We start from the raw sequence: 27,271 nt of genomic DNA on the forward strand, positions 1-27,271 counted from the left end.
TAAAGGAGTTGTTACAGTTCCCATTAAATTTAAAATGTCTCTGTCGCTTTATTTACGAAAACCTACAGCCCCAACACTGAGCTGTTCCCACAACCTATGAACTCGCTTTCAAAGACTCTTATATTTATTGCTAATCTATTTATTCACTATTTTCTCATATTAGAAATATTAGTAATAAGTGAAGGCCGGTCAGAAATATTAAAATCGCATGCCAGGGGCAAGGTCGCAACTTGAGACGGATGTTGACCGAGTAGCAACATCCGCTGGTGCCCAAGTTCATTGGCAAGGCGGTGTGGGGAGGCGGGATATTGAAAATACGGACATGTGCACTACCCAATAGAGACAACCGTTTGGGGTGGAAAGTTGTTGCTAGGTGATTAGAAGTCATGTCAACTCCTCCAGAATAACACCCATCTGTCAAACCTGACCAAATTCAAAGCCCGGCAAGTCTTTCGGGGCAATTTCTCTTTCGTCTCCCGCACAGGGAGGAGAGGAAGTGAGCTCGCTGACCCGAGGAATGCGAGTGCGGAGCCGGGGGGAGGAGGAGGAGGAGGAGGAGGAGGAGGAGGAGGAGGAGGAGGAGGACGCTGATTGGATCACGGGACTATCCAGAGACCGTACTTCCTCACTCGCTGCTCTGACTTGTCCTGCCTGACCAGCTGCAGGAGCCGACAGTTTCAGTAAGTATCAGTCTGGCTTTGAAAGATTTTCAGCATCCGCTGCCGTTCAGTGACGTTTCCCTGTTATTGCAAACAAAACCAGTTTGCCGAGGAACTTCTGAAGGGGGTTAAGGGTTAGCCAGTTTATTCCGCGTCAGCGGCTTGTTTCCCTGGATGATATTCGGGAAAACAGTTGAGCTTTTATATAGACGCTGACTCATAATAGTTTTTTGTATCTTGGTTTGTTTTTAATTAAATTTGCAGTTTCTGAATGCTAATCTCCTTGATTGCAAGCCGAATAAAATAACTACCTCAATCCCTTTATAATATGTGCTCATTTTTAATTTAAATACGATTGCACAAATCACTGACATATGTCGCGAAAAGTGTTTTGCTGCAGCAGTACAGTGCAATACTTAAAATACATGTTACAATAAGCAATATAAACCATTAAATGGTGCAAAAAGTGAGGTAATGCTCATAATCTATTCAGAAATCTGATGGTGGAGGGGATGAAGCGGTTCCTAAAACCATTTCACTTCCCTACGTCAATATTCTAAATCAATCCAAGTACTTTATTTTTTCTATTGAAAACAGCAAAGGTTCAACTTCTGTAGCAGGAGAGTTAGTGTTTATTCCAAGTTCTTTTAAAATAATTATCAAATTTTGTCTTTCTCTGAAGAGAAGGGATTATGAATGCCTGTTGCCTCCCATATCCCAAAGACGGACAGGCTGGTCCCAAACTTGTCCCAAAAATGAACGTGGATAGTTGAATTTCAGGGGGAGAATAAAGCTGAATTTGTGTAAATGGGTTTGGGCTCGGCCTTGCGGGACTGGTTCTGTGTGGTGTGGCTCTACTGTGTAGGGATTTCTTTCTGTTTCCACCTGGCTACGGGTGGGGTCTGTCCGGAGTCTCTGGAGTCTAGGCACTTGCGCCTGGAGCAGATCAGTTGTCAAACGAGTCACCTCCTCGTTGGAAACGACGAACCAATGAGAGCCGGGGCGTGGCAGCCCTCGTCGGTTGAAGGGTAAAATCAGGAGGTGCGGGTCTGGAGGAGCACACGTGAACAGATTTCACAATAAAAGTGACCGAGTTTTGGTTTCGCGTGGCGCGTTGTACGGCATGAAAAAGACCCTTCAGCCCAACTCATTTGTGCCGGCAGGGAACTCGAATTCATCCTGCATGCTGAAACTTTTTTTTAAAGCACACAAGTTGGAAATACAAAACAACAGTGCTGGAGGAACTCGGCAGGTCTGGCAGCATCTATGGAGAGGAATGAAGAGTCAATGTTTTGGGCCGAGACCTTGTATCAAGGTTGTTAAAAATTTATTGAGGTACAGCGTGAATAGGCCCCTCTGACCTTTCGAGCTGTACCGGCCAGCAATTCCCGATTTAACCTCCGCGGGAAGTGAAGCCAGCTCGCTGGGACTGTGCAGCTTTGTGCAAGCCGCCACCTTACCTTCTCATTCCCGGCCGAAGCCAAAGTGACGCGGTTAAACAGTAATAATATGTGTTCAAAAATAGAAGCAAAAAGGCGGTCGTTCTACCATTTCATTCGCTTATTTAAAGAGTGATTTAAAGAAAATGAGTCAAAACTTAAGCAACCCACGAATTTCAAAAATAATTTATGAAATTTCTTTATAAAATGAGCCGAGTTATTAGAGGATGACGTCACCGATCCGGGCCGCACAGGAGTTCAAATGACACAACAAGACTTCTCCTTTCAGAACCAAACTGCAAACAATACTTGCTTTGAATTTCTCTTTCTTTTTGTATTGTTTTCTAAAGGTTGAATTTATTCTCACAAGGGTGTTGAGCTGTGGGTGTTGTTTGTTGCTGAGATGAAAGGATCAGTAACATATCTAATGAAGGCAGGACATGGTAACACCAAGTCTACTGTCTGGAAACAAGGCAGTGTTCAGGTGACCGTTGGCCATTTGAAATGAAGCCACTGGTTTTAAATGCTTCTGAAGCACCGTCACGGGACTGTGTATATAAGGAAGTCCTATGGTTGCTTGGCAATATCAAGCATTGTATGTTGCAGAACATGGGTGGGTCCAACAATTGTTCCCTGGATCAGCTGATGGAGTCTGCAGGGAGAGGAAGTGAAGGTGGGACACTGTAGCATAGGACAGGTCCTTTGACCCACAACGTTGTGCTGATCTATTAACCGACTCTAAAATAAATCTAACTCTTCATTGGCTAATCTACATGGCCCTCTATTTTCCTTTCATCCCATGTGCCCAAGTGTATCTGCTTCAACCACCACCACAGCAGGGTATTTCAACACTCTCTGTAAGAAGAAAAAAAGTTTTCTGACTTCTTATTTGTATTTAGTTTCACATTTTAGTTGAGTTTATTTTTTTTCAAAGTATCTTAAATACTTGAATGAAGATCCGATTCATCAGCTCTTCATTCAGCTCTAGAATATCTGGACACCAAAGATGCAGACATCAGGAGGCTCTTTATCGACTACAGCTCAGCACTCAATACCATCATCCCCTCAAAATAAGCTTCCAGACTGTGGCCTCAATACCCCCTTGTGGAATCGGATCTTCAATTTCCTCATTTGCAGACCCCTGGAATAGAAACTCCAGAAAACCCTACAGAAAGTAGTGGAAATGGTCCAGTCCATCACGAGTAAAGCACTCCTCACCCTTGAGCATATCTACTCAAAACCATTTTACTTCCCTGCGTCAATAGACTAAAGTTCTTTATTTTCTCTATTGAAAGTAGCAAAGGTTCAACTTCTCTAGCAGAAGCGTAGAGTTAGTGTTTATCTACTTGGGGTTGCCCCAGGAGAGCAGCATCCATCGTTAGAGACCTCCACTGCCCGGGTTACGCTCTCTTTTTGCTGCCGCCACCAGGAAGAAGTTCCAAGAGGTTCAGGAAGAGTTATTACCCCTCAACTCTTTAGCCTTTGGGGATAATTTCATTCATCTTCACTTGCCCCATCACTGAACTGTTCCAACAACCTACGGACTCACTTTCAAACAGTCTTCATCTCATGTTCTCAATATTTATTGCTTAGTTATTTACCATATTTCCTCTTTTGTATTTGCACAACTTGGTGTTTTTTGCATAATGGTTGTTTGTCTGCCTTGTTGGGTATGGTCTTTCTTTAATTCTAGTATGATTCTTGGATTTACCGAGCGTGCCTGCAAGAAAGTTCATCTCAGGGTTGTATGTGGTGACATATATGTACTTTGATAATAAAATTACTTTAAAATACTTATGAAATTCTTGTGTATTTCAGCTATCTGTGACCTTATGCAACCTCCATTGCTCCTTAAGCTCATTGGCTAGTTGGTGTGGGAGGGAGGGATTTTTAAAAGATGGACATGTTAAGCAACCAATAGAGGCATGAGTTGAAGCAGGGAAGTTCTATTTTATTTAGAGACACAGCCTGAAATAGGCCCTTGAATCCCGGTGCCCAGCAACCCCCGACAATCCCAATTTAGCCCTAACTCAATCATGGGACAGATTACAATGACCAATTATCCTACCTGATGTGTCTAGACTGTGAGAGGAAACCTAGGCACCTGAGGAAAACTGCATTCCATGGAGAGGATTAATAAATTCCTTACAGGGGACACTGGGATTCAACTCTGAACTCCACCTCGAGCTGTAATAACATGGCACTAATTGCTACGCTACCGTGATGCAGAAAGTTGTTGCTGGGTGATCAGAGTGGTGACTGGGAGTGAGTCCTGATGCCTGTCCATGCTACAGGGAGCAAACGTTGACAGCAGATGGAGGTGGGCCTGGGATTCTGCTATCTGTCAAATCTGCAAAAAACACTGCTGGAGGAACTCAGTGGGTAAGATAAAGGATCTTGAGCTGAAGATAGGGAGAAGGGGTAAGAGTGAGGTGACTGTCCATCTCCCTTCACACATCCTGCCTGATGCGCTGAGTTTCTCAGGAGGGGGTATTAATGCAGTTTTTCCCTCTGGGGTTAGGAAATCAGAACTAAAGGATACAGGAGCAGATCATTTGTCAAGTGAGTTACCACCTTGTTGCTAAACTGCATTTGTGAAAATTACAACAGACCAACAATTTAGAGCCAAAGCCTAGTAATCCTGGTCAATGGTGGTGGTTGCCCATTTAGAGGGTAAAATCAGGAGGTGCAGTGAGTAGACTGCAGTGTGGTGGCTATATGGACTGAACTGCCAGAGGAAGGGGATTTGGCAGGTACATTGACATCATTTAAAGAGTACTTGGGCAGGAAAACTGCTAGGAAAGGTTGAGAGCATGGTTTGTCAGCCAGGGTTCCATGAGACTTCATGATTTAAAACAAATATTGTTTTTTGAATTTTGCACGATGCTTGCGGTCGCAGTGGTGGGCAGTGACCGAGTAGCCCAGTTAGTAATCTCAGCTCAGTATGGCAGTGTGCAGTTGGACCAGGTTTACTTGGTTGAGTCCATTCTCAGTTTTTGACGCAAGGTAAGGGTTGATAATTGGTGAGTGCTGTGTTGCACAGGGGAGAATGGTAGGCTGATTGTGAGCATTGAATAGGCCTGCTCAAGAGGCTGTGATGTCGGCCTCGCCCTCTCGAATTACCTCCCCAACTTCCCCTTGTGTGCCGCAGACTGACTTATGGGAGCAAACAAACTCTACCGGTGTCATAGAAAATTGGAGGGAAATTTCCATTCTAAAGCTGATCCAGATTTTTGAAGAGGAGGATTCTAGGCCTATGGACAATTCTGATAAGGTTAATGATGACGAATTACAACCTTCTGAGTCAACAATGGACACAAAAAAGTATGCTTTTTTTTACAAAAGTATTGAAGTTTATTTAACAAATACTCTACTGTCTACTAAACAGTTAATTCCCTGGGGGGCCTACCACACTCAGAAATACCCCACTGTGCCCATTGTGACGGCAGGCTCCCTCTTCAAGGACAGCCGAGCACGAACGTACCCTCAGAAAAGGGGCGGGCAGCTGGCCCTGGCAGAGCCCTCGACTTTTCGCTGCCTGGACCGTGAAAGGCCATCTTGACCAGGAGCAAGCCCACTGGGAGATCCTCCTCGCGACCCGCCCCCTTCCGTTCTCCGTCCCGTATATGAGGAGCACGGGGCTGAAATGAAACCAGAACCTGAGGAGCGGCCCCTTCAGATGCTCACACAGGGGCTGCAACCTCTCACACTCCATATCAGCGTGGTACACTGACTCCTCCCAGACACAGAATGGACAGGTGGACCTGCTTAAAGACCTGTTGTACGGTACTGCCCCGTGCCATACCTTCCAGCCCAGGTCCCCTGTGTACAGGCGAAAGGCCCCTGCATAAGGAGGTTTCCATGGGGACCTCCTCTGCTGCCAGATGCCAAGGCAAGTGCAGTTGGCAGATGATGGAAAGGAAGTGAAGGGTGTGCAAGAGCAGTCCAAAAAGAAACTCGTTGGAGTGCTATGGAAGGGAATGTTGCCATCCCCATGAGTACAGGACCCTCCCATCTGGTGTCCCGAGGCCTGGGTCCGATAGGCAATTCCGGCCAATCAGGTGATGGTGCAGCCGGAACCCCTCAACCAACACTCACCCTGATAGGATGGGAGTGAGTAGAGCACTGTCCCCCACCAGCACAGGAGCACCCTGTCTGAATGAGATGAGACCCCATACCCTCAACAGCTCTCGGTAAAAGCGAGGCAGTTCCCTCAAAGCCGCGTGCTCTCCTGCAGGTAGTGACCCAGCGGAGAAAGTGCGTTGCCAGCGCATGCCATCTCGGGAGTGGTCATTAGGTACAGTACCTCTGCAGGGTCCCGATGCAGACAGCCCCCGGCTGTGTGCGCACACACACCAGAGACTGACCGCCCTCCACAATCGGAAGACTCAGAGACCCAGTGCCTCCTGTTGCTCCAGAACAAGTCCGCCAGCCTCCTGTGGATCCTGGAGACAAAACCAGTAGGCAGAACTGAAGGAATCAGCTGCTACTATATCTTTACAACAAAAGCTACTTATCAATGGGTTTCACATAGACTGGTGATCTAAGTTAGAAACACAGAAACCTACAGCACAATACAGGCCCTTCGGCCCAGAAAGCTGTGCCAAACATGTCCCTACCTTAGAAATTACTAGGCTTACCCATAGCCCTCTATTTTTCTAAGCTCCATGTGCCTATCCAAAAGTCTCTTAAAAGACCCTATTGTATCCGCCTCCACCACTATCACCAGCAGCCCATTCCACGCACTCACCACTCTCTGCGTAAAAAAACTTACCCTTGACGTCTCCTCTGTACCTACTCCCCAGCACCTTAAACCTGTGTCCTCTTGTGGCAACCATTTCAGCCCTGGGAAAAAGCCTCTGACTATCCACACGATCAATGCCTCTCATCATCTTATACACCTCTATCAGGTCACCTCTCATCCTCTGTCACTCCAAGGAGAAAAGACCGAGTTCACTCAACCTATTCTCATAAGGCATGCTCCCCAATCCAGGCAAAACCCTTGTAAATCTCCTTTGCACCCTTTCTGTGGTTTCCACATCCTTCCCGTAGTGAGGCAACCAGAATTGAGCACAGTACTCCAAGTGGGGTCTGACCAGGGTCCTATATAGCTGCAACATTACCTCTCAGCTCCTAAATTCAATTCCACGATTGATGAAGGCCAGTACACTACTTGACCTATTCCACTGTGCCTGGTCTGTGACAAACAACTTATAAATGTAGCAAAGGCTCCAGCAAAATTGAACAGACACTTAACTGCCCCCCCACCTCTGTGCCTTCCCCCCCGCGCACCCCCAACCCATCCTGCTCCCTCACCACTATTGGCAGTAACCTTTCCTTTCTGCTCTCTTGCAGCTATGCCACCAAAGAGGAAATCCGCTCAAGCAGCCACTACCAAGGGCAAAAAGGTGAAAACGGAACCGGAGGAGGCCTCCTTGAAGTCGACTGTTACTGCGCTGAAGGCCGCCCCAAAGGAGAAACTCAAGGCCAAGATCGATGAGCAGTGTCCACTGAGCATTGAAGCACAGGCCGCGGTAGGTGGGGCAGCATCGTAGTGTTATTACAGTGCTGGTGAATCAATCTCTGCCTGCTGAAGCAGTGAACGCCACCTCAGTAAATATATTTCAGACATGGTTGGATAGATTTTTGCATCATAGGGGAATTTAGGGCTTTGTGGAAAAGACAGGTAGGTGGAGATGTCCATGGCCGGATCAGCCATGATCTTATTGAATGGTGGAGCAGGCTCGACAGGTGGCCTACTCCTGCTCCTACTTATGTTAGTGATTACAGATTAAGCTTCAATTCCCATCACTGCCTCAAAGGAGTTTGTACGTTCTGCCCGTGACCCTGTGGGTTTCTTTCAGTTGCTCCTATTTCTTCCCAAGTTCCCAAAGATACTCGTGTTAGTAAGTTGTGGGCAGGCGATGTTGGCGCTGGGATCCTGGCAACTCTTGCAGGCTACCCCAGAGCATCCTCACTGATTTGATTTTGTACAAGTGACGCATTTCACTGTATATTTTGATGTTTCAATGTACATGTGACAAATAAAGCTAATCCTTATTGGTTGTTGCTGTTCTGGAACAGGCCCTCCAACTCCCTTTACTTTCAGGCTCCACCACGTCTTCTGCTTTTGACAACACGGAACATGAGCCCCATCCTACACCAGGCTCATCCAATACAAGACAGTAAAAACACATTTTAACCATGGATCTCCTTTCATATTGGAAATGAAGCACCAAATTATTCAAAAGTAGCTTCTCCTATCTCATCTCCTTTTCCTGTTGCTACTGCTCTCTGAATCGTTGTTGCTTTTCCAGCGCTCACCATCAATAACTCTCGGAGATGGGAGGCAAAAGATAGGCTTTTATTAGCAGCAAGAAACGACCACACAACATCCTGGAGACTGAGGGGGCGGGGGGAGCAGTGCTGCCAATCGCCTTTATTCAGGGGTCTGTGGGAGGAGCCACAGGAGCAGTCAGCAGAGGGGCGTGTCCAGACAGGCGTATGTAGTTCACCACACCTCCACAGCAATAAAAACTGTAAAGCAAACCCAATCCCACCTGTAGCAGCACAGTTCCAACTTGCGAGTCAGCCAGGCTCCTTCAACCTGGACTGTGAGGTGACAAGTATTGGCGGTATCAGTGATGAGCAGCAAATGAAATGATGATCACTTTCTGCACTAAGGCCTTGAAATCTTGAAACTTTTTAACCAAGGTGCCTGAGCCATACTTTAATTGTCGTCGGTAACGTTACAAAATGTTGGGGGTGCCACACTTTACAGCAGCCAACTGTATGATCGGGGTTCGATTCCCGTTGCTGTCTGGAAGAAGTTTGAACATTTTCCCTTCATGTGTTCCAGTTTCATCCTACATTCAAGACTACAGGTCAGGGTTAGTGAGTTTTGGACATGTGTGGGCTCACTGAGTTGATTTGATGCCAGTGATACACTTCACTGTATGCTTCAAGCACATGTGACAAATGAAACTGAACTAATTCAATCTAATCTAACCTACAAAAGGCCTGATGGAGTGAACAGTTGGGACTCTTAAAAGGACAGGCACACAAACTGCTGGAAGAACTCTGCTGGTCAGGCAGTATTTGTTGAGGGAGCTGAAGTTCTGGGTCTGAGACCCTGCATCTGGACTGGAAAGAAATGGGCAGAACGACATTCCAAAATGATGGAAGGAAAGGCTGGAGCCAGAGTTAGCAGGAGACTGAAACATCGAGAGAGCAGGCAGTGTGCACTGCTGTCGGAAGAGGTTCCCCTTCCCCCCTCAAGTCGGGGGACTTGGAGAAGCAATGCAGAAGAATGTAGCATCAAAACAAGAGAGCTGCTGGTCTCCCACTCTCGATCACCACAGAATCGAGCTCTTTCTCCCTCGCCACTGAGAGATATCGCAGTGTTGGGATGGGCTGCAGTTTTTTTGATGGATTCTAGGTTATGGCTTCTTTAGGGGCTTTGCTCATGCTTGCATGGCGGAGGGAGGGGGTGGTTGGTGCTCTTGTTGTGACAATTGGGGGAGGGTAAGGGCTGATGCTTTCGATGCCGCTTGTGTGTGGGGGGGAAAGTGAGCTTTGGGGTTCTAATATTTCTGTCATTTATCCTTTGGGTTTTTTCTGTTTCATGGATGTCTGTAAAGAGTTGTACACCATACATTTGCTGATATTAAACTGAACCTTTGAACCATGACTACCCCTTTGAGTTTAGAGAAAGTGAAAGGAGATGAAGACATTGTTGAGGGTGGTGGTGGAGAGGAATTGGTTGGATCTTCTGTTGAGAAAGAAGCTGGGAGCTTTAAGGCCTTCTTGATGGGGATATAAGTGTACAAGCGCTTGACAATCATGGTGAGAATGAATATCTCTCTGGTTTTCTGTGGTAAAATTATTATAATCATTGATTACATGATAGGGAGGCATAAGAAGGAATGGAAAAGCAATTTATGGAAATAACAAGAAATAGCAAGCACCCCACAAGAAAGGGACATTATTGTTTAAAGGGGACCAGATTGTGCAAATCCCAGTCGAGTGTCTGGAAACAGGACAGGAGGCTCAGTAAAGATTTAAGTGAGGTATACAAATTTATAAAAGGGTGAATAGTTAGTACAAGGAAGCTGGAAATTAGGGGTGTAGATTTAAATTCATGGGTGGAATGATCAGAAGTGAATTCAGGAAACATGCCTTCACCCACAGTGTCTGGAATTCAGACAGACTGAAGCTCTGCATTTTAGAGAAAGGCAAGGAAGGGTAAGAGGCCAGTAGAAGGTTGCTCGATCTGATAAGTTGCGGAAAAAAAAATGAGGAATAACATGTGGCTTGGGCTGGTGTACAGCACATGAACTACTTTGTAGTTTGCCGCCTTGCCCAAGGCCACAGAGCACAGGATCCCAGCACAAAAACGTACCAGGTCTGTGGAGAGTGGGCTTGCTCGTGATGGTCCAGATTGCTTGGCTGTTTTTGTTGCAACATACACACAAAATGCTGGAGGAACTCAGCAGATCAGGCAGCATCTATGGAGAGGAATAGACAGTTGACATTTTGGGCTGAGGACTGGACTGGAAAGGAAGGGGGAGGGAAGCTGGAATAAGAGGGTGGGGGAGAGGAGGGAGTACAAGGTGACTTGTGATAGGTGAAAGCAGGTGAAAGGAAAGTGGGTGGGGAGGAGAGGATGAAGTGAGAAGCTGGAAGTTGAGAGGTGGAAAAAGGGCTGAAGAAAAGGAATCTGTTAGGGGGAGAGTGGGCCATGGGAGAAAGAGGAAGGGGAGGGGCAACAGAAGAAAGTGATGGGCAGGTAATGAGAAGAGAATGGGTAAAAGGGAACCCCGAATAGGAAAAAAGAGAACATCTCCTTCGTTCTAGAATGAAAAAGCCTTTTTCTGAGAGCAGATGTGGCAGAGGCGGAGAAATTGAGAGAAGGGGATGGTGTTTTTACAAAGTAACAGGGTGGGAAGAGGTATAATCCAGGTAGCCAAGAGTCCGTGGATTTATAATAGACATCAGTGGATGGAGATGGAGACAGTAAGATTGAGAAAGGGGAGGGAGGTGTTGGAAATGGAGAGAGATGTGTAAATTTGAGGGCAGGGTGGAAGGTGGAGGCAAAGTGGATGAAGTCAACGACCAATGCAGTCATTGATGTAGCGTAGGAAAGATTATGGAGTGACACCAGTGTCTGCTTGGAACATAGACTGTTCCACGTAGCCGACAAACAAGTAGGCATAGCTGGGACCCATGTGAGTGCCTATGGCTACCCAGTTTGTTTGAAGGAAGTGGGAGGAGCCAATGGGGAAATTATTTAGAATCTGGATAAGTTCCACTAGCGGAGGAGAGTGGTGGTAGGGGGAACTGGTGAGGTCTGGTGTCCAGAAGAAAACAGAGAGCTTTGAGGCCATCCTGGTGGGGAACGGAGATGTACAGGGATTGGACATCCATAGTAAAAATGAGATGATAGGGATCAGGGAACCTAAAATCATTGAAAAGTTCCAGGGTGTGTGATGCTTTTTGTTGCAGGTTTACGAGGACTATGACTGCATGCTGAATCAAACCAACATCGGAAACAACAACAACAAGTTCTACATCATCCAGCTGATTGAACAAGACGACTCGTACTACTGTTGGAACCGCTGGGGCCGGGTGGTGAGTCTCCAGTGTCCAGGCCCCCACCCTTGTGCTTCTAATGTCTGTCTGCAGCCCAACCCCACCGGCATGGATCAAATATGGTTCTGATGGATCAAGATCAGTCACGACACCCAGTCCCCTCTCTCCCCTCTCCCTCCTTGAAGTTGTAATGCACAGGAATCAAGTTGATGGTGGTGTCAGTGTCACAGCTCAATCTTGGCTGGAAGGGGGTGTCGTTGCTGTGCGGGGGAAGATGGTGGGCTGATGAGTTTAGGCATATCGATCAGGGATCATTTGAGATTCGTGGGAGAGTGCTTTGGAGGGGTGAGGATGGTAGTATGGTGAGTGGTGAGTGGTGTTGTTGGAGGTGTCACACTGGCCTAGATTGGTGGATTGGAAGAGGTGAATTGGTGCAGGAGTGAATTAGTGGGGTAAGCTTGGTGTGGGATGAGGAGAGGGAATTGGTGGTAAAGGCAGTTATGGGAGGTACTGTAGGGGTAGGTTTGGAAGTGTGGGATGGTGAGAAGAGGCTGATGGTTGGGGAGGGGATTGTGGGGAGTGGGGCAGATGCTTCAAGGGGCAAGATTGGGGGTGGGATAGCATGAAGAAGTCGATGATGTGAGGGGGGAGTTGGTTCTGAAGAATGTGCTAATTGTTGTCAGGGTGGTGTGTGATCATGAGAAGAGGCCACTGATGTGGAGGGGAGATGTGATGTGATGGGGGAGGGATGGAAGGGATACTACTTGGGCTTGAGATGTGAACGTGAGAAAGAGTTGGTAGTTGGGAGGGGAGTGGTTTCACAAGGGGTGAGTTTGGGGCTATGGAACAGCTGTGAAAGGGCTGATTTCTAGCCTTTAACACAGTGGAAGCCTCATGGGCTGCCCCTCCCAGGCACTGAGGCCAGTGACACCCACACTACTACCCCTTCAGGAGAACTCACATCATTCACACCCACCTTTACAGCAGTTGAAACTGCACCCATTTTCAAATTCCTGGCATTGCATATCTCGCACAAGCTCTCATGGTCCCAGAGCATATCTACACAATCAAAAAAGCTCACCAGTGTATCTGAAGGAAGCTGTTCTATGCACCTCAGTACTCATGACCTCCTACAGTCGTGCAGTAGAGAGTATCCCAACATGCTGTGTAACTACTTGGTTTGGAAACCACACTGCAGCGGACATTAAGGGTTTATATCAAAGCCCAACCCATCACCAGCACTAGTCTACCAGCCATCAAGGACCTACGTACCGAAAGGTGCCCGTAACAGGCCAGCAAAATTGAAAAGTACCCCAGCCACTCTGCTCATGGACTGTTTGTCCCATACCCGTTGGGAGGAGGCTACGTAGCATGCACACCAGGAGCACTAAACTCAAAAAACAGCAACTTTCCCCAAGCAGTAAGGTTGATCAACACCTCCACCCACTAACCTACCCCTTCACAGCTCCACCTCCACTACCCTACCAGTCACCTTCTGTACACACAGTCCTGTGCTGAATGTTACTTTATGTACATGCCATCAATCCACGTATACAAGATATCTTATGGACTGTATTTATATTTATTGTGTCCTTTATCCTAGTGTGTTTTTTGTGCTGTTGTATCTGTAGTAGCAATTATTTTTTTCTCCTTTACACTCGTGTAAGGGAAATAACAGTAAACAATCTTGAAGTATCTGACCCTCACTTCCCAAGTTTGCTGAATGGAAGGGCATCAGATTGATGAGGAAGGAGAAGGGGGGGTGTCTGATTACAGTCTGAGAGAGTGTAAAATATATGCCCCCCCATGAATTTAACATTTAGTACTTCCCATATGCTCCCATTCACACAACTACTAGCTTGAAAGTAAGATTTAAAGATTGCTTTCAACAGAAGATGTTGTAAATGATTTGTACGATTGCTCAGTTACACTCTTGCCTCTGTTCTCTGGATTGGCCCTCCCTGATACCCTTCCTCCTCCTGCCTCTCTGTTGATTAGGGAGAAACTGGGCAATCCAATCTGAGTTCTCCACTTGACCTGAACAAAGCTGTGAAGGAATTTGAAAAAAAGTTCAAAGATAAGACAAAGAATGACTGGGCGAAGCGAGGTTCCTTCACTGCGCATCCTGGAAAATACACCATGATTGAAGTTCAGCAGGGCTATGAGGAAGCAACAGTCATGAAGGTGGGTAATTGTGATAAGTTCAGATGTATTTTTGTTTGGCTTGGCTTATAAAAACAGCATTGAAGAAGTGAGATTACAGGTCAGGCTAGGGTGATGTGTGTCATTACAGACATTCGCTAAGTCAACTTTGTCCTTATCAAAAAATACACCAAAATTACTCAATGGTAACTGTGCAGAATGATAAGAATGGGCAATTAGTAAAACTGGAGAGAAAGGAAGGAAACTAGTTTGGCCTTTCATAGGAATGAATGTTTGTATGTACCTTGGACTTCTGAATTTATTAATAATATTGGAGCTCACTCATGAGTATGGGTGTTTGTAACTCCAGGGAATGCCTATACGAACGTAATGGAAGGCTTTTGTCAATTTCCATGTTAAAAGCCAGGTCAGTAATATTGTGGAATGGATCACTACACCACATCTGCACAAGGATAAATGCCTGCTTTTTTTTAATTGGAGACAGTGCTGAAGGAAGCAAAGGAGGGCTAAAGCTGCCGAGACAGGAGATGAATGAAAAGAAGATGTGGAACACAAGAGACTACATATATTGAAATCTGGAGCAATAAAAAATCAGCTGTAGGACCTCAGCAGTCAAGCAGAGTCTACGGGTGGAAAGGAACTGTCTGTGTGGGTCAAAACTTTTTATCAGGATTCAACCTAAAGCATCAACAGTTCTTTCTCCCTCACAGATTCCTGCTGAGTTCCTCTTGCACAAGGGTTCCCAAGCCTAGGGTCCATGGACACCTCTGTTAATGGTAGGGGTTCATGGCATAGTAAAAGGTTTGTTCATTGTAGGCAGAGTGATATCCCTGGAAAGGATTGGATTGAATAAGAGTTGGTGCACAGAACCTCTGTTTCAGCAGAGTAAGCTTGAAGTTTAAGAATAACCTAGGCACGGATGTTTGGAGAGAAAGGAACAATATAATGTTATAAAGTGGCGTGAAGGAGAGAAGGTTCAAGATTGAAAATGAAAGAGGCTTAATTTACCACAGTATAGTATGGAAGAATTTGCCTTTAAAGAAATTAAAAGATTAAAGATTAGCTTTGTCACACATACATTAGTGAAACGTGTTGCTTGTGTCAATGACCAACACAGTTTGAGATGTGCTGGAGTCAGCCTGCAAGTGTTGTCATGTTGGTGCCAATGTAAGCATGCCCACAACTTTCTAACCCAAAATTGTACACCTTTGGAATGTGGGAGGAAACCCAAGCGGTCACAGGGATCGTGTACAAATACCTTAGAGAGTGGCAGGAACTGAATCCTAATCTGAAGCTGTGCCACCTCAACACTACTGTGCTTCCTTTCGATCCTACAAGATTGATGTTGGGAGTGTGCTAGATTTCGCCATGGAAGAATCCTAATGCCAGGTCTTCTCTGATTGCAGAATGATGTAGTGGATGGAAATAGTGTGCGTAAGAAAGTCCGACCAAGCACTTTAGATAAAAACACCCAGCAGCTGATCAAATTGATCTTCAGCCACGATATGTTCAAGGAGCAGATGGAAACAATGAATCTTGGTAAGTTTCACATTCACTGGGAGGCGGGGACCAGGGCTATGTGTATGCGCCTGTCACGGACCAATGAATCAGGCCACTGAACTTCAGGGAAAGGTGCACCCATGGTCTTGCAGCGTTATGCTTGTGTCTCAGCATTCTCTCCACTTCCTGCTTTAAATGTATGGATGCTTACCCCCTTTTTGAGGTTCTGCTTTGTCTAAGAATAAATGTAATGTTACTCCAGCCGTTAGCTTCTGCCCCATGCCTCTGATGACTCCTGCTACTTTTCACAGCTGCATCATAGAGAGCAGTCTATCAGGATGCACCGCAGCCCAGTCTGGTAACTGCTCTGCCCAGCAAGAGCAAGGAATTGCAGTATTGTGAATGTGGTTCAGTCCATCTTGCAAAGCACCTCCCCTCTATTAACTCCATCTACAATGAAGCTGCACATGCATAAAGAAATGCAAGCTGAAAAAATAGAAAATTGTACTACTTTTTCACTGAATTCAGTATAGTAAATATTATTCCATACCCCATACTTTTGGGGAAGGATTCGTGAATTCTGTAAAGATAAATTATGTAGCCTAAGCAACTGTAACCCAGGAGTTGCCTGTACTTCCCAAAGTCACATTTCAGTGGGAAGTGGTATGAAGCTTGGGACCAAAACCATCAAGAGTAGGCCCAGTATTTTTTTGGCTTAGAGTGAGAACTGCAAATTTCACTGCAAGATGAATCAAGTACTGATTCACGAATCAGGAGAGGGAAAGCTAGAAGCAATGAGGAAAGTGACAGGTATGTTAGAAGGAGTTTGGGGTACAACTGAAAGATAAATGAAAAAGTGCCTTATTTGTGTCTGAAGGATACAGTAACCTTTATGTTGGGGGTTATAGATCTTTGGAATTTGATAGTACAGATGTTCTGGCTCTTGAGTTAATATGTTGTGAAGCAGGTAGATTTTTTAGACTAGAAGACATCGGGGTTATTGGAGGATGCTGGGATTGGGACATGTGGTAAGTGAATAGTCATTACTGTATTGGTTGGTGCAAGGACTGCATTGCCTACCTCTGGTTATGTTTCTTACATTACAAAACTGAGTTGTGGTACCCTAGGGGATCCTGCTTAATAAGGGGAAGTAATCCCATCTGTGTGAACAGTCGATTTGGCTCCTCTGTACTGAGGTGACCCAGCAGTGCAGCACTGTTTGTAAGATCAAGGGTCGATTCCCACTGCTGCCGAGAAGGAGTTTGCATGTTTTCCCTGTGGATGCTTAGGTTTCCTGCCACATTTCACAAGTAAAGAGGCATGGGATTCAAGGGGACATTGCTTCGTGGATCAAGAACTGGCTTGCCCACAGAAGGCAAAGAGCGGTTGTAGACGGATCATATTCTGCATGGAGGTCGGTGACCAGTGGAGTGCCTCAGGGATCTGGTCTGGGAACCTTACTCTTCGTGATTTTTATAAGTGACCTGGAAGAGAAAGTGGAGGGATGGGTTAGTAAGTTTGCTGATGACACTAAGATTGGAGGTGTTGTGTGGAGGGCTGTCAGAGATTACAGTGGGACATTGATAGGATGCAAAACTGGGCTGAGAAGTGGCAGATGGAGTTCAATCCAGATAAGTGTGAGGTGGTTCATTTTGGTAGGTCAAATATGATGGCAGAATATAGTATTAACGGTAAGACTCTTGGCAGTGTGGAGGATCAGAGGGATCTTGGGGTCCAAGTCTATAGGACACTCAAAGCAGCTGCACAGGTTGACTCAGTGGTTAAGAAGACGTACGGTGTATTAGCCTTCATCAATCGTAGAACTGAATTTAGGAGCTGAGAAGTAATGTTGCAGCTATATAGGACCCTGGTCAGACCCCACTTGGAGTACTGTGCTCAGTTCTGGTCACCTCACTACAGGAAGGATTTGGAAGCCATAGAAAGGGTGCAGAGGAGATTTACAAGAATGTTGCCTGGATTGGGGAGCATGTCTTATCAAGATAGGTTGAGTGAACTCAGCCTTCTCTCCTTGGAGCGATGGAGGATGAGAGGTGATCTGATAGAGGTGTATAAGATGTTAAGAGGCATTGATCGTGTGGATAGTCAGAGGCTTTTTCCCAGGGCAGAAATGGCTGCCACAAGAGGGCACAGGTTTAAGGTGCTGGGAAGTAGGTACAGAGGAGATGCCAGGGGTAAGTTTTTTTACACAGAGAGTGGTGAGTGTGTGGAATGGGCTGCCGGCAACGGTGGTGGAGGCGGATATGATAGCGTCTTTTAAGAGACTTTTGGATAGGTGCATGGAGCTTAGAAAAATAGAGGGCTATAGGTAAGCCTAGTAATTTTTAAGGTAGGGACTTGTTTGGCACAACTTTGTGGACTGAAGGGCCTGTATTGTGCTGTAGCTTTTCTGTTTTTCTATTCCAAATAGGGTTAGTGAAAAGTGGGCATGGTGTGTTGGATACCAGAAGTGTGGAGACACTTGTGGGTGCCCAACATAATCCTCACTCCCATCATTTGACTCAAATAACATATTTCACTATCTGTTTTCATGCACATGCAACAAATAAATCTATTTGAGATGGGAAGAATATTTTAGGTAGAGTCCTATATGTTTTTTGCAAGCATGTGTATTAAGGTTTCTTTGTGGCACATTGTTTTACTGATGGTGAAGTTTTGTATTGAGATATCAGTCAAAGTAGATCCTGGCACAGATTTTTAGGACGAGAACAAAAAGGCTGCTGCGCTGTGGCAGTGACTCTGTTCATTACTGCCCTACTAGATTTGAAGAAGATGCCTCTTGGGAAGCTGAGTAAACAGCAAATTGCTAAGGGGTTCGATGCATTGGATGAATTGGAAGAGGCCTTGAAGAGCCCCAACAATGCAAAACAGCTGGAAGAGTTGTCCTCAAAGTTCTACACCATTATTCCTCATTACTTTGGACGTAATCGACCCCCTGTGATTAATACTGCAGAGGTGCTCCAAGCCAAAAAAGACATGCTGTTGGTGAGTGTCACGCAAAATAAATCAGACTTTGCCTCGCTTTGATGAGACACTGCTGGGGTTTGTATCAGTCTGGACACTGAGCTCAGTAAAGCTCTGATAGTCTGGCATCTGGTTGTGTAGAACTCCTGCCCTCTGACATCTGGCTCACTTGTTAATTTGGGATGCAGTCTGTGGACTGGGTGGGATCTGCACATCAGGGTTCAGAAACACGGGTGGAACACCTGCAGATTTCCTACTCCATTTAAACTCACAGGGTTTGTGAAAATTTTATTATATTGCTGATGACATGATATAATATAAATTTAGTAGTAGTAATAAGAGTCTACAAAATCTGCTAGTCTAGTACTACCAAGGCCACGCAGGTGCTGGCGAAGGGTCTCGGCCCGAAACGTTCACAGTACTTCTCCTATAGATGCTGCCTGGCCTGCTGTGTTCCACTAGCATTTTGTGTGAGGTGCTGGATTATTGTAGTTTTACTGTTCTGCCAAAGTACATCAGTGTGGTTACACTGTCAAAACCAGAAAATACTGGAAAGTCTGGCAGCATATGTGGAGCAAGAAGCAGAGTTAATATTTCAGATTAAAGATTCTTCATTGGAGCCATCATAGTCGTGCAAGTCAATATTATATGTTGGCAATCAAGCTTATTACAAGTGGTGCCCTTCAGGGTGCTTGGATATTGGCTTTAACAATTCCATTAGTTCATCTCAAATTAAATTTCACCTCTATTCTCTCTCAACTATCATCTAGCCACCGTTTCATTATATCTCTCAATGATAATGCACACTCCCCATCTGTCCATTCAACCCTGCTGAGTATAAGATTACCTAGCAACTGTTTGAACAACGTTGTGCAACTGTGTCCTTTCCCCACTGATATGATAGCAATTCAAGAGACACCAATCGATGAGACAGGTATGGAGAACAGAGTCATTATGAGGTATGAAACGTAAGAGTCTAGAACATGGGAACACGCCCTTCGGAACTAATCATGGTTATGGTAATCCTGTCTGCACACCCATGATCTATATCCATCAATTCTCTGAATGTTTCTCTGTTTCTGTGTCTCTTGTGAATGTCACTATTTTCACTCATTTTGGGCCAGGCCAAGACCCTTCAATAGTCCTAATGAAGGGTCGCTGCATGAAATGTCTCCCTAGATGGCTGCCTGAGATACACCGGCATTTTGAGTGTGTTACAGTCAATAGATACTGTATGATCTATCTCAGAGCAGCCACAACAATAATGAAAGCAGAATCCATCTTATGACCTCAGATATGACTTTGGTTTTCACTCAGTCTGGGTGATACTCGAGAAATTAACTCGTGAGTGGGTTGTGAAATTGGAAATCACAAGGTGGAGAAAGGCAGCCTCCTTTAATCGTAAATACCCCATCTATGTATGACTGAGCCAGACAATCCGGAGGGCCCCATGTCTGTCTAGGGACTGTTTCCAGCCACAGTAGCACCAATCAAATTCGTTGATGTTAAGATGTGCTCATAGCGACAGCAGATTGTTCATCTCCACAATTAGAGCAGCAGGGTGCCTCACCGCACCAGAGATGTGGGGTCAACCCTTATTTCAGTTGCTGTTTGTGTGGGCGTTTCACATTTTCTCTGACAGCAAGGGCTTCTTCCCACGTTGCACAAACATGCAAATCGATAGGTTAATTACCCTCTGTAAATTGCTAATCTGGGTGAAGGTGATGGGAATGTGAGATTCGTGTGTAAGATTTCTGCCAAAAACTCTGTTTTTGTCCTGCACTTCTCTATGGCTGTGTGGTCCTTTGTGACCTGTGGGTCTTGGCATGCTGAGTGGTCATTTAAACTGCCATTCTTGTCTCAGAGCCAGAATGAGGCAGTGCTGTCAGGAGGGGCTGCAGAAGGAAAAGCAAAACACAATGAGGATTTCTAAAGAGTCAAGAGCATGTGTTAATTTGTAAAATGTTATCAAATCCTCCCCAGGTGCTTGCAGATATTGAACTTGCACAGAGTCTCCAAGCAGAAAAGGAGCAGAAGCAGAAGACAGGAGACGTTGAGGTGCCAAACCCCCTGGATGAAGATTACAATCTGCTGAAATGCCAGCTCACTCACCTGTCCCAGACTACTAATGATTTCAAGGTAAAACCAGGACATCATCCTCCATCTGGAGAGCTGCCTGTTCCCCACCTCTCCCTCCAAAATTATCATTCCTCCCTGTCCCCTTCAAGATCACTTCTCACTTTCACCCCAAGAATTACCCTTGCTGGGTATATTCAAGAAAGTTTTCGTAGCAACACAATCTGAACACGTAGGAAATCTGAGCAACACACACACACACAATGCTGCAGGGGCTCAGCAGGTCAGGCAGCATCTGTGGAAAAAAGTACAGTCGACGTTTCAGGCTGAAACCCTTCAGCAGGACTGGAGGGAAGAATGCTGAAGAGTAGATTTGAAAGATGGGGGGAGATCGGTGAAACCTAGAGGGGGAGGGATGAAGCAAAGAATGTCTGCAAGTCCGAAGCTCGCCTCCAACGTTGGGAGGAGGTTTAATGTTGAGAGTAGAGTTTTTGGGGACAGGCAGTGATATGAGGTCATGTAGACTTGCTTCTCTCCTCCTCCACTCATACTCTCCCCCCACCCCACTCACACCCATTCCTGTTTTGAATGACTGCTTGGATCTGCCCTTCCAAGGTCACAGTTGAATCCCACGATGGATGACAAGTGGCTTCCTGGCGTTCAGTGTTCTTCTGGAACAAGGAAATAGATTCCAAAAGAAGTTTGGAGCTTCCTCAGCGAGGTGAGGAGCAGGGAACCAAAGAGGGGATAGAGAAATGGGCTGATGACAGAGCAACTTCAGAATGACCACGACACTGGCATGCGACCCACTGGGGCTGTGGTTGAATGGGGTATCTGCTTGGCTCAGTTCTAGGGGAATCTCTGGGTCTGGAATTGAATTCATTGCCAGAGATGGCTGTGGAGGCCAAATCATTGCGCATATTTAAACCGGAAGATCTTACCATCTTTCTTGAATAGTAAGGGCTTCAAAGGTTGTGGGGAGAAGGCAGGAGAGGGTTAATAAATCGGCCATGATGGAATGGCGGAGCCGACTAAAAGGGTGAATGGCCTAATTTCCTCCTATGTCTCATGGTTGCTGAGGCAATTGCATTTTATACAGGTTGTATGGTGAATCGGCAGTTTTGGTATCAGCATGATTAACCATCTAACACCACAGTCTCTGAAGCCATCTTATTGAAGGTGGGGAGAGAGGGGATTGGTTTCATTGCCAACTGCAGGTAATAACGCCCCAGATTGTTGGTGTTTCTCTTTTTCCAACCCTTCTGGATCTCTGTGTCCTTGCAGATGGTTAAGAAATATGTGGATGAAACTGGTTCCAGTCATCTGAAGGTTGTCAACGTCTGGAGATTGGACCGGGAAGGAGAGGTGAGCTTATGTGGAGTGGAGGAACCAAAATCCTTCCTGAGGCAAGTGCTGCTGCTCTTGCTGTGAAGTGTGCAGTGGGCTGGTTGAGGTCGTAGGCAACTGCTGTCCCTGTAGTGGAGGCACAGAGAAGTGTGCAGTGTGGAAAATCAGGAGAGTTGCCTAACGCCACTTACACCACCAAAGGCTATTGGATTGGCCAGAGCTGGATCCACAAAGAGTTTATCACCTAGAGTAAGAGCAAGAAAAGCATCAGCATCTTTTGCTCAACACTACCTGGAACAGACAGCATGAAGCACGAGAGCCCAGCAGAGATAATGTTGTGCCAACCTTTAACCTTACCTTAAAATCAGACTTGTGAGACATGACCTGCCCCTCACAAACTACCCTTAATCACATTGTGCTTCTCGTAAATTTTGTCTCTAAGAATCTTCTCCAATAATTTGGCCACCACAGAAGTAAGATTCACTGGTTTGTAATTACCAGGAATATCCCTACTATCTTTCTTGAACAGAGGAACATTTGCCACCCTCCAGTCATCTGGTTACTACTCCTGTAGCCAGTGAACAATTAGCAGTAACTGTCTGAGGAACAGGATAATTTAGGAACTGGGGGCATGTTGCTGAGGGAGCTGACTCTTGGCTCCCACGTTTGGTTATAGGCAGTTCTGAGCACCTGGAACCAATTGAAAATGGATCTGGGCATCAGTGCGCGGTGATGTTCTTGCACTGCAACCAGCACAAGTTCACTCTGTTCCTGTGTTCCCAGGCCGAACGATTCAAGGCTCACAACAGCATCGAGCACCGTCGCCTCCTGTGGCACGGGACCAACATCGCCGTTGTTGCTGCCATCCTGAAAACCGGGCTGAGGATCATGCCGCACTCGGGGGGGCGTGTCGGCAGAGGCATCTACTTTGCATCGGAAAACAGCAAATCAGCAGGATACGGTAACGGCACCGTCCACTCTGCCAATTGCCTCTTTGATTGTCAGTAATAGAGCCATTCTAATCATGGACTCTGGTCCCTAACTCCTCTCTCTGTCCCCAAAACCATCCCTACAAGCTTAGAGAAACAGCTAAACCTGTGCCATGATTTCAACAGAGATCTCTCGTCAACACCATCTTGACCAGAAGTTCATGATGGCTTTTATTTTTCTTGCCAGTAATTGTACAAGCAATTAAGGAGCTGTAGTGTTTTTAACTCCCTTGACCCTCTATCCTTTAAATATTTGTGTGAAGGAACAGCAAGCTGCTTTTCAATTACACTTATAGTCATGTCATCTTTTCAAACTGCATCATTCCAATCTCCATCTGTCGACTTTGCAACTCATATTGTGTATAGTTACCCTCTTCACTGTATTCGTGCTCATCAGTTACTCCTGCTTTATCTGGTTACAAGATATTATTGTTTGGTGAAAATTAACATTGTACTCTGAGACTGGTGTTTCTTTTTGCAGTTGGTTACACATCCAGCAGGGAAGGCATCATGTTCCTGACTGAAGTGGCTCTGGGGAATGTGCACTACATTTTCAATGATAACTCCCAACTGAGGAAACCTCCCATGGGCTTTGACAGCGTTGTTGCCCGTGGCATCACCGAACCAGGTATGTACAGCCCATACTTTATGGTGGTTGCCCTTCTCAAACTACACGTACCACGCACACACATAGGCACATAAACGGAGGTGCATGACACTCATACAGACACAGAATCGGCAGAGCCCTCTTTTGTAAGTGCTCCTCACACCCAGTTTTCTCTGGATTTTGCCTGCGTGACCAATGATGATTTTGGATGCACTTCAAGTGGCCCGTTTATGTACAGGTAGTTCAGTGGCACAGCTGGTAGAGCCACTGCTTTATAGACCCAGTTCAATCCTAACCTCGGGCATTGTCTGTGTGGCGTTTGCATGTTCTCCTTATGACTCCGTGGATTTCCTCCTGGTGCTCCAGGTTCCTCTTGCATCCCAAAGACATGGTTAGTAGAGTACTTGGCTGCTGTAAATTACCTCTTGTATACAGGCGAGTGTTAGAACCTGGAGGAAGTCAATGAAAATGTGGGGAGAATAAAAAGGGACTAAATGGCTGGTTACACACACAAAATGCTGGAGGAGCTCAGCAGGCCAGGAAGCGTCTGTGGAAAAGAGTACAGTCAATGTTTCAGGCTGAGACCCTTCAGCAGGACTGAAGAAAAAAAGATGAAGACGGTGGGGGAGGGGAGGAAGAAACACAAAGTGATAGGTGGAACCAGGAGGGAGGGAGGGGTGAAGGAAAGAGCTGGGAATTTGATCAGTGAAAGAGATACAGGGCTGGAAAAGGGGGGATCTGATAGGAGAGGACAGAAGATCAGGGAAGAGAGGAAGTTGGGGAGAGCACCAGAGGGAGGTGTGATGGGTAGGTCAGGAGATAAGTTGAGAGAGGAGAATGTGAATGGTAACGATGGGGGCATTACCAGAAGTTTGAGAAATCGATGTTCATGCCATCAGGCTGGAGGCTACCCAGTTGGAATATGAGGTGTTGCTCCTCCAAACGGAGAGTGACCTCATCGCGACGGTAGAGGAAGCCATGGACTGACATGTCGGAATGGGAAGTGGAACTAAAATGGGTGACCACCATTTTCCAGCAGATTGTAGGTGCTCGGGGAAGAGGTCTCCCAATCTACATTGGGTAACATCAATATACAGGAAGCCACACTGGGAGCACCGGATACAATAGATGACCCCAGCAGACTCATAGGTGAAGTGTCACCTCACCTGGAAGGACTGTTTGGGACTCTGAATGGTGGTGAGGGACGAGGTGTAGGGCAGGTTTAGCACTTGTTCTGCTTGCAAGGATAAGTGCCAAAAGGGAGATCAGTGGGGAGGGGCAAATGTACAAGGGAATTGCATAGGGAGCGATCCCTGTGGAAAGCATTAAGTGGGAGGGGGGGAGGGAAAGATGTGCTTGGTAGTGATCTCCCATTGGAGATGGCTGAAGTTTCGGAGAATTATGTGCTGCACGCAGAGGTTGGTGGGGTGGTAGGTGAGGACAAGTGGAACCCAATCCTTGGTGTGATGGCAGGAGGATGGTGTAAGGGCAGATGTTCACAAAATGGAAGAGATACAGGTGAGAACAGCATTGATGGTGGAGGAAGGGAAGCCCCTTTCTTTGAAGGAGGTAATCTCATTAGTTAGAAACATAGAAAACCTGTAGCATAATACAGGCCCTTCGGCCCACTATTATTGTTTCTTTTTTTCCCTTTTTTTGCAGTTTGTTGCCTTTTACACATTGGTTGTTTGTCCTGTTGGGTGCGGCCCTTCATTGTATATATTATGTTTCTTGGAGTTACTGAGTATGCCCACGAGAAAATGAATCTCGGTTGTATATGGTGAAGTATATGTACCTTGATAATAAATTTACTTTGAACTTTGAAATTATAAACACACAGATTCTACAGATACTGGATATATCTGCAGAGTAAACACAATGCCGGAGGAATTCAACAGGTCAGGCAGCATCTATGGAGAGGAATAAACAGTCGCACGCTTTCAGGCTGAGACCCTTCTGATATCTCGGCCTGAAATGCTGACTGTTTATTTCTCTGCATAGATGCTACCTGATCTGCTGAGTTCCTCCAGCATCTTGTGTAGGTTGGGGGTAAGTGGAGGCTCGCTGCTTTTCATTCCTCTTTGGCTCTTTGCAGATCCTTCTCAGGACAAGGTGGAAATTATAGATGAGAAGAGGGTGATTGTGCCGCAGGGTAAACCCAAGAAGGTGAAGCTGGCCAAAAATTCCAGCTTCAGCCAGAGTGAGTACGTCATCTACCAGGAGAGCCAGGCACGCCTTCGTTACCTGGTGCAGGTGCGGTACTGAGAGCTCTTTCCACCAGCCTCCCAGAAACATTCAAGTTGATGGAGTCAGAGCAAGCTTGCTTTCTTTTATTGGGACTGCTTTTGAACATTACACATTTAACCACTGTTGCTGCTCTGCTTTGCAGGTACTAAAGGGTGGAATGAGATCCCATGTGCAGGTGGGACATATCACATTGGTGATGGGGCTGAGCACTAAGAATGGGTTCTTTCTTGTCACCAAGTACGGGCCTGTTCATCTGGGCCGGTTTATACTTCATTTGCCCAGACAGTCCCATTTCAATCCAGATAGGTTGATAGCACCTGGGTGATGTTGTGTTGGGTTAATGTTGGCATTGATGGTCTAGGAGCTTCTAACCCAGCCACATTGGGGCTTGTGCAATGGGCAGCACTGACAGATGTCTTCCTTGGCCCTTCCTCACTGTAAACTGACCGTTTCTGCTCCTAGAACTTTACCAAGGACATTCGCTGACCAGCATCCACTGGACAGGCTGAGAAACTCATTGAGTTAGAATCTAAACCTCCCCCACCCCCTCCCTGAGAAATTCAGTGAGCTGATCTGGGTTTAAGTCCAAACACCACACTCTCCCTACATCCTCTCTCCAGGCTAACTGAGTACTTCACTCGATTGCTAAGTTGGACAGCATTAACATCCAGACCATCTCCAAACCCCAGAGTTGTTTGGGAATTCTGCCCCCAAGGCACATCGGTTAGTTTGAATAGATCCACTTTCCCCAGCTGATCCCAGTGGTAGACTCTGGAAAAGCCGGAATCTAGGGAAGAAGTCAAACTGCTGCCAGTTGAGGAAAAGGGCCTCGACCACAAGTGTGAGCCGGTACATTTCCCACCTCAGGTGTTGAGTTGTCTCCAGCTATGGGTCCCTCAGGAGCCCTTCATCAACTCTCACACAGCCAGTGTAAGTACTTTCACGGCTGGTTTGTTCCCCATCAGCACACCAGCCTCTTGTTGAATGTCTGAGAAATTTATTTCCAATATTTTACCTTCCTTTGTGCTTGGAGACCACCAGCAGACTGACATTAGGGCATTCCCTTTGTCCTTGGAGACTGACACTGGAGTAGGAGATGTAAGGTGAGTTCTCCCAGGATTCCGGCTACAGACGGACATGGTTTGATTCTGGTTTCATTGTATCTAATCAATAGTCTGTGGACCTTCCTCGATACCCCACCTCTTTTCCAAGCATCTCGCATTTCTCCCCATTACATTGAGAGTGAGTGGCATGAGACTGACTAGCAGAAATGGAAGTTGAGTAATGAGTCTTGCTAGCTGACCTTTGAACTGGGGTTAGCTAGGGTGGAGGATGCTGACTTGATAGTTCTGTTGGGGGTGCAAGCGATTACAAGCCCTAGGTTGGCCATGGTGTCGGGACCCTGTACTCTGCACAAGACAGCTCCTCCCTGGTGAGGAATATGGGTCAGGAAGGCTGTCTTTGGCAACCTTGGATGGTTGACCCCATGTTGGTGGGTCTCACTGTGGAGTACTCTGCACTGCATTTCAAACTATTGTTAGGTGCAAGATTTCCTCTATTGGGGTGTTGCACTCTATAGATGGTCCTGTAATTAGTCTCTCTTAATGTTGACCGCAAGCTTCTGATGATGTATCTGCACTATTAAAGCATTCTCTTGTTCGAGCTGGTGAA

General features: G+C 46.1%; 1 protein-coding gene across 2 annotated transcripts; it reads left to right on the forward strand.

Moving 5' to 3' along the window:
• The first annotated feature begins 556 nt into the window (after positions 1 to 556).
• On the forward strand, positions 557 to 27,271 carry parp3 (poly (ADP-ribose) polymerase family, member 3). 2 transcript variants are annotated; one of them, XM_059944548.1, is made up of 11 exons: positions 557 to 680; positions 7,454 to 7,632; positions 11,603 to 11,728; positions 13,688 to 13,873; positions 15,259 to 15,391; positions 18,132 to 18,355; positions 20,318 to 20,473; positions 21,695 to 21,775; positions 22,541 to 22,718; positions 23,228 to 23,374; positions 25,449 to 27,271. In XM_059944548.1, exons 2-11 carry the CDS (start codon positions 7,456 to 7,458, stop codon positions 25,616 to 25,618), a joined length of 1,578 nt encoding a protein of 525 aa, XP_059800531.1. In that variant the 5' UTR covers positions 557 to 680; positions 7,454 to 7,455; the 3' UTR covers positions 25,619 to 27,271. The 2 variants fall into 2 exon arrangements, with proteins under 2 accessions (XP_059800531.1, XP_059800530.1); XM_059944547.1 differs by lacking the exon at positions 557 to 680 and adding an exon at positions 5,365 to 5,422.

This window comes from Hypanus sabinus, chromosome 19, assembly GCF_030144855.1.
Source record: "Hypanus sabinus isolate sHypSab1 chromosome 19, sHypSab1.hap1, whole genome shotgun sequence".
Lineage (NCBI taxonomy): Eukaryota > Metazoa > Chordata > Chondrichthyes > Myliobatiformes > Dasyatidae > Hypanus > Hypanus sabinus.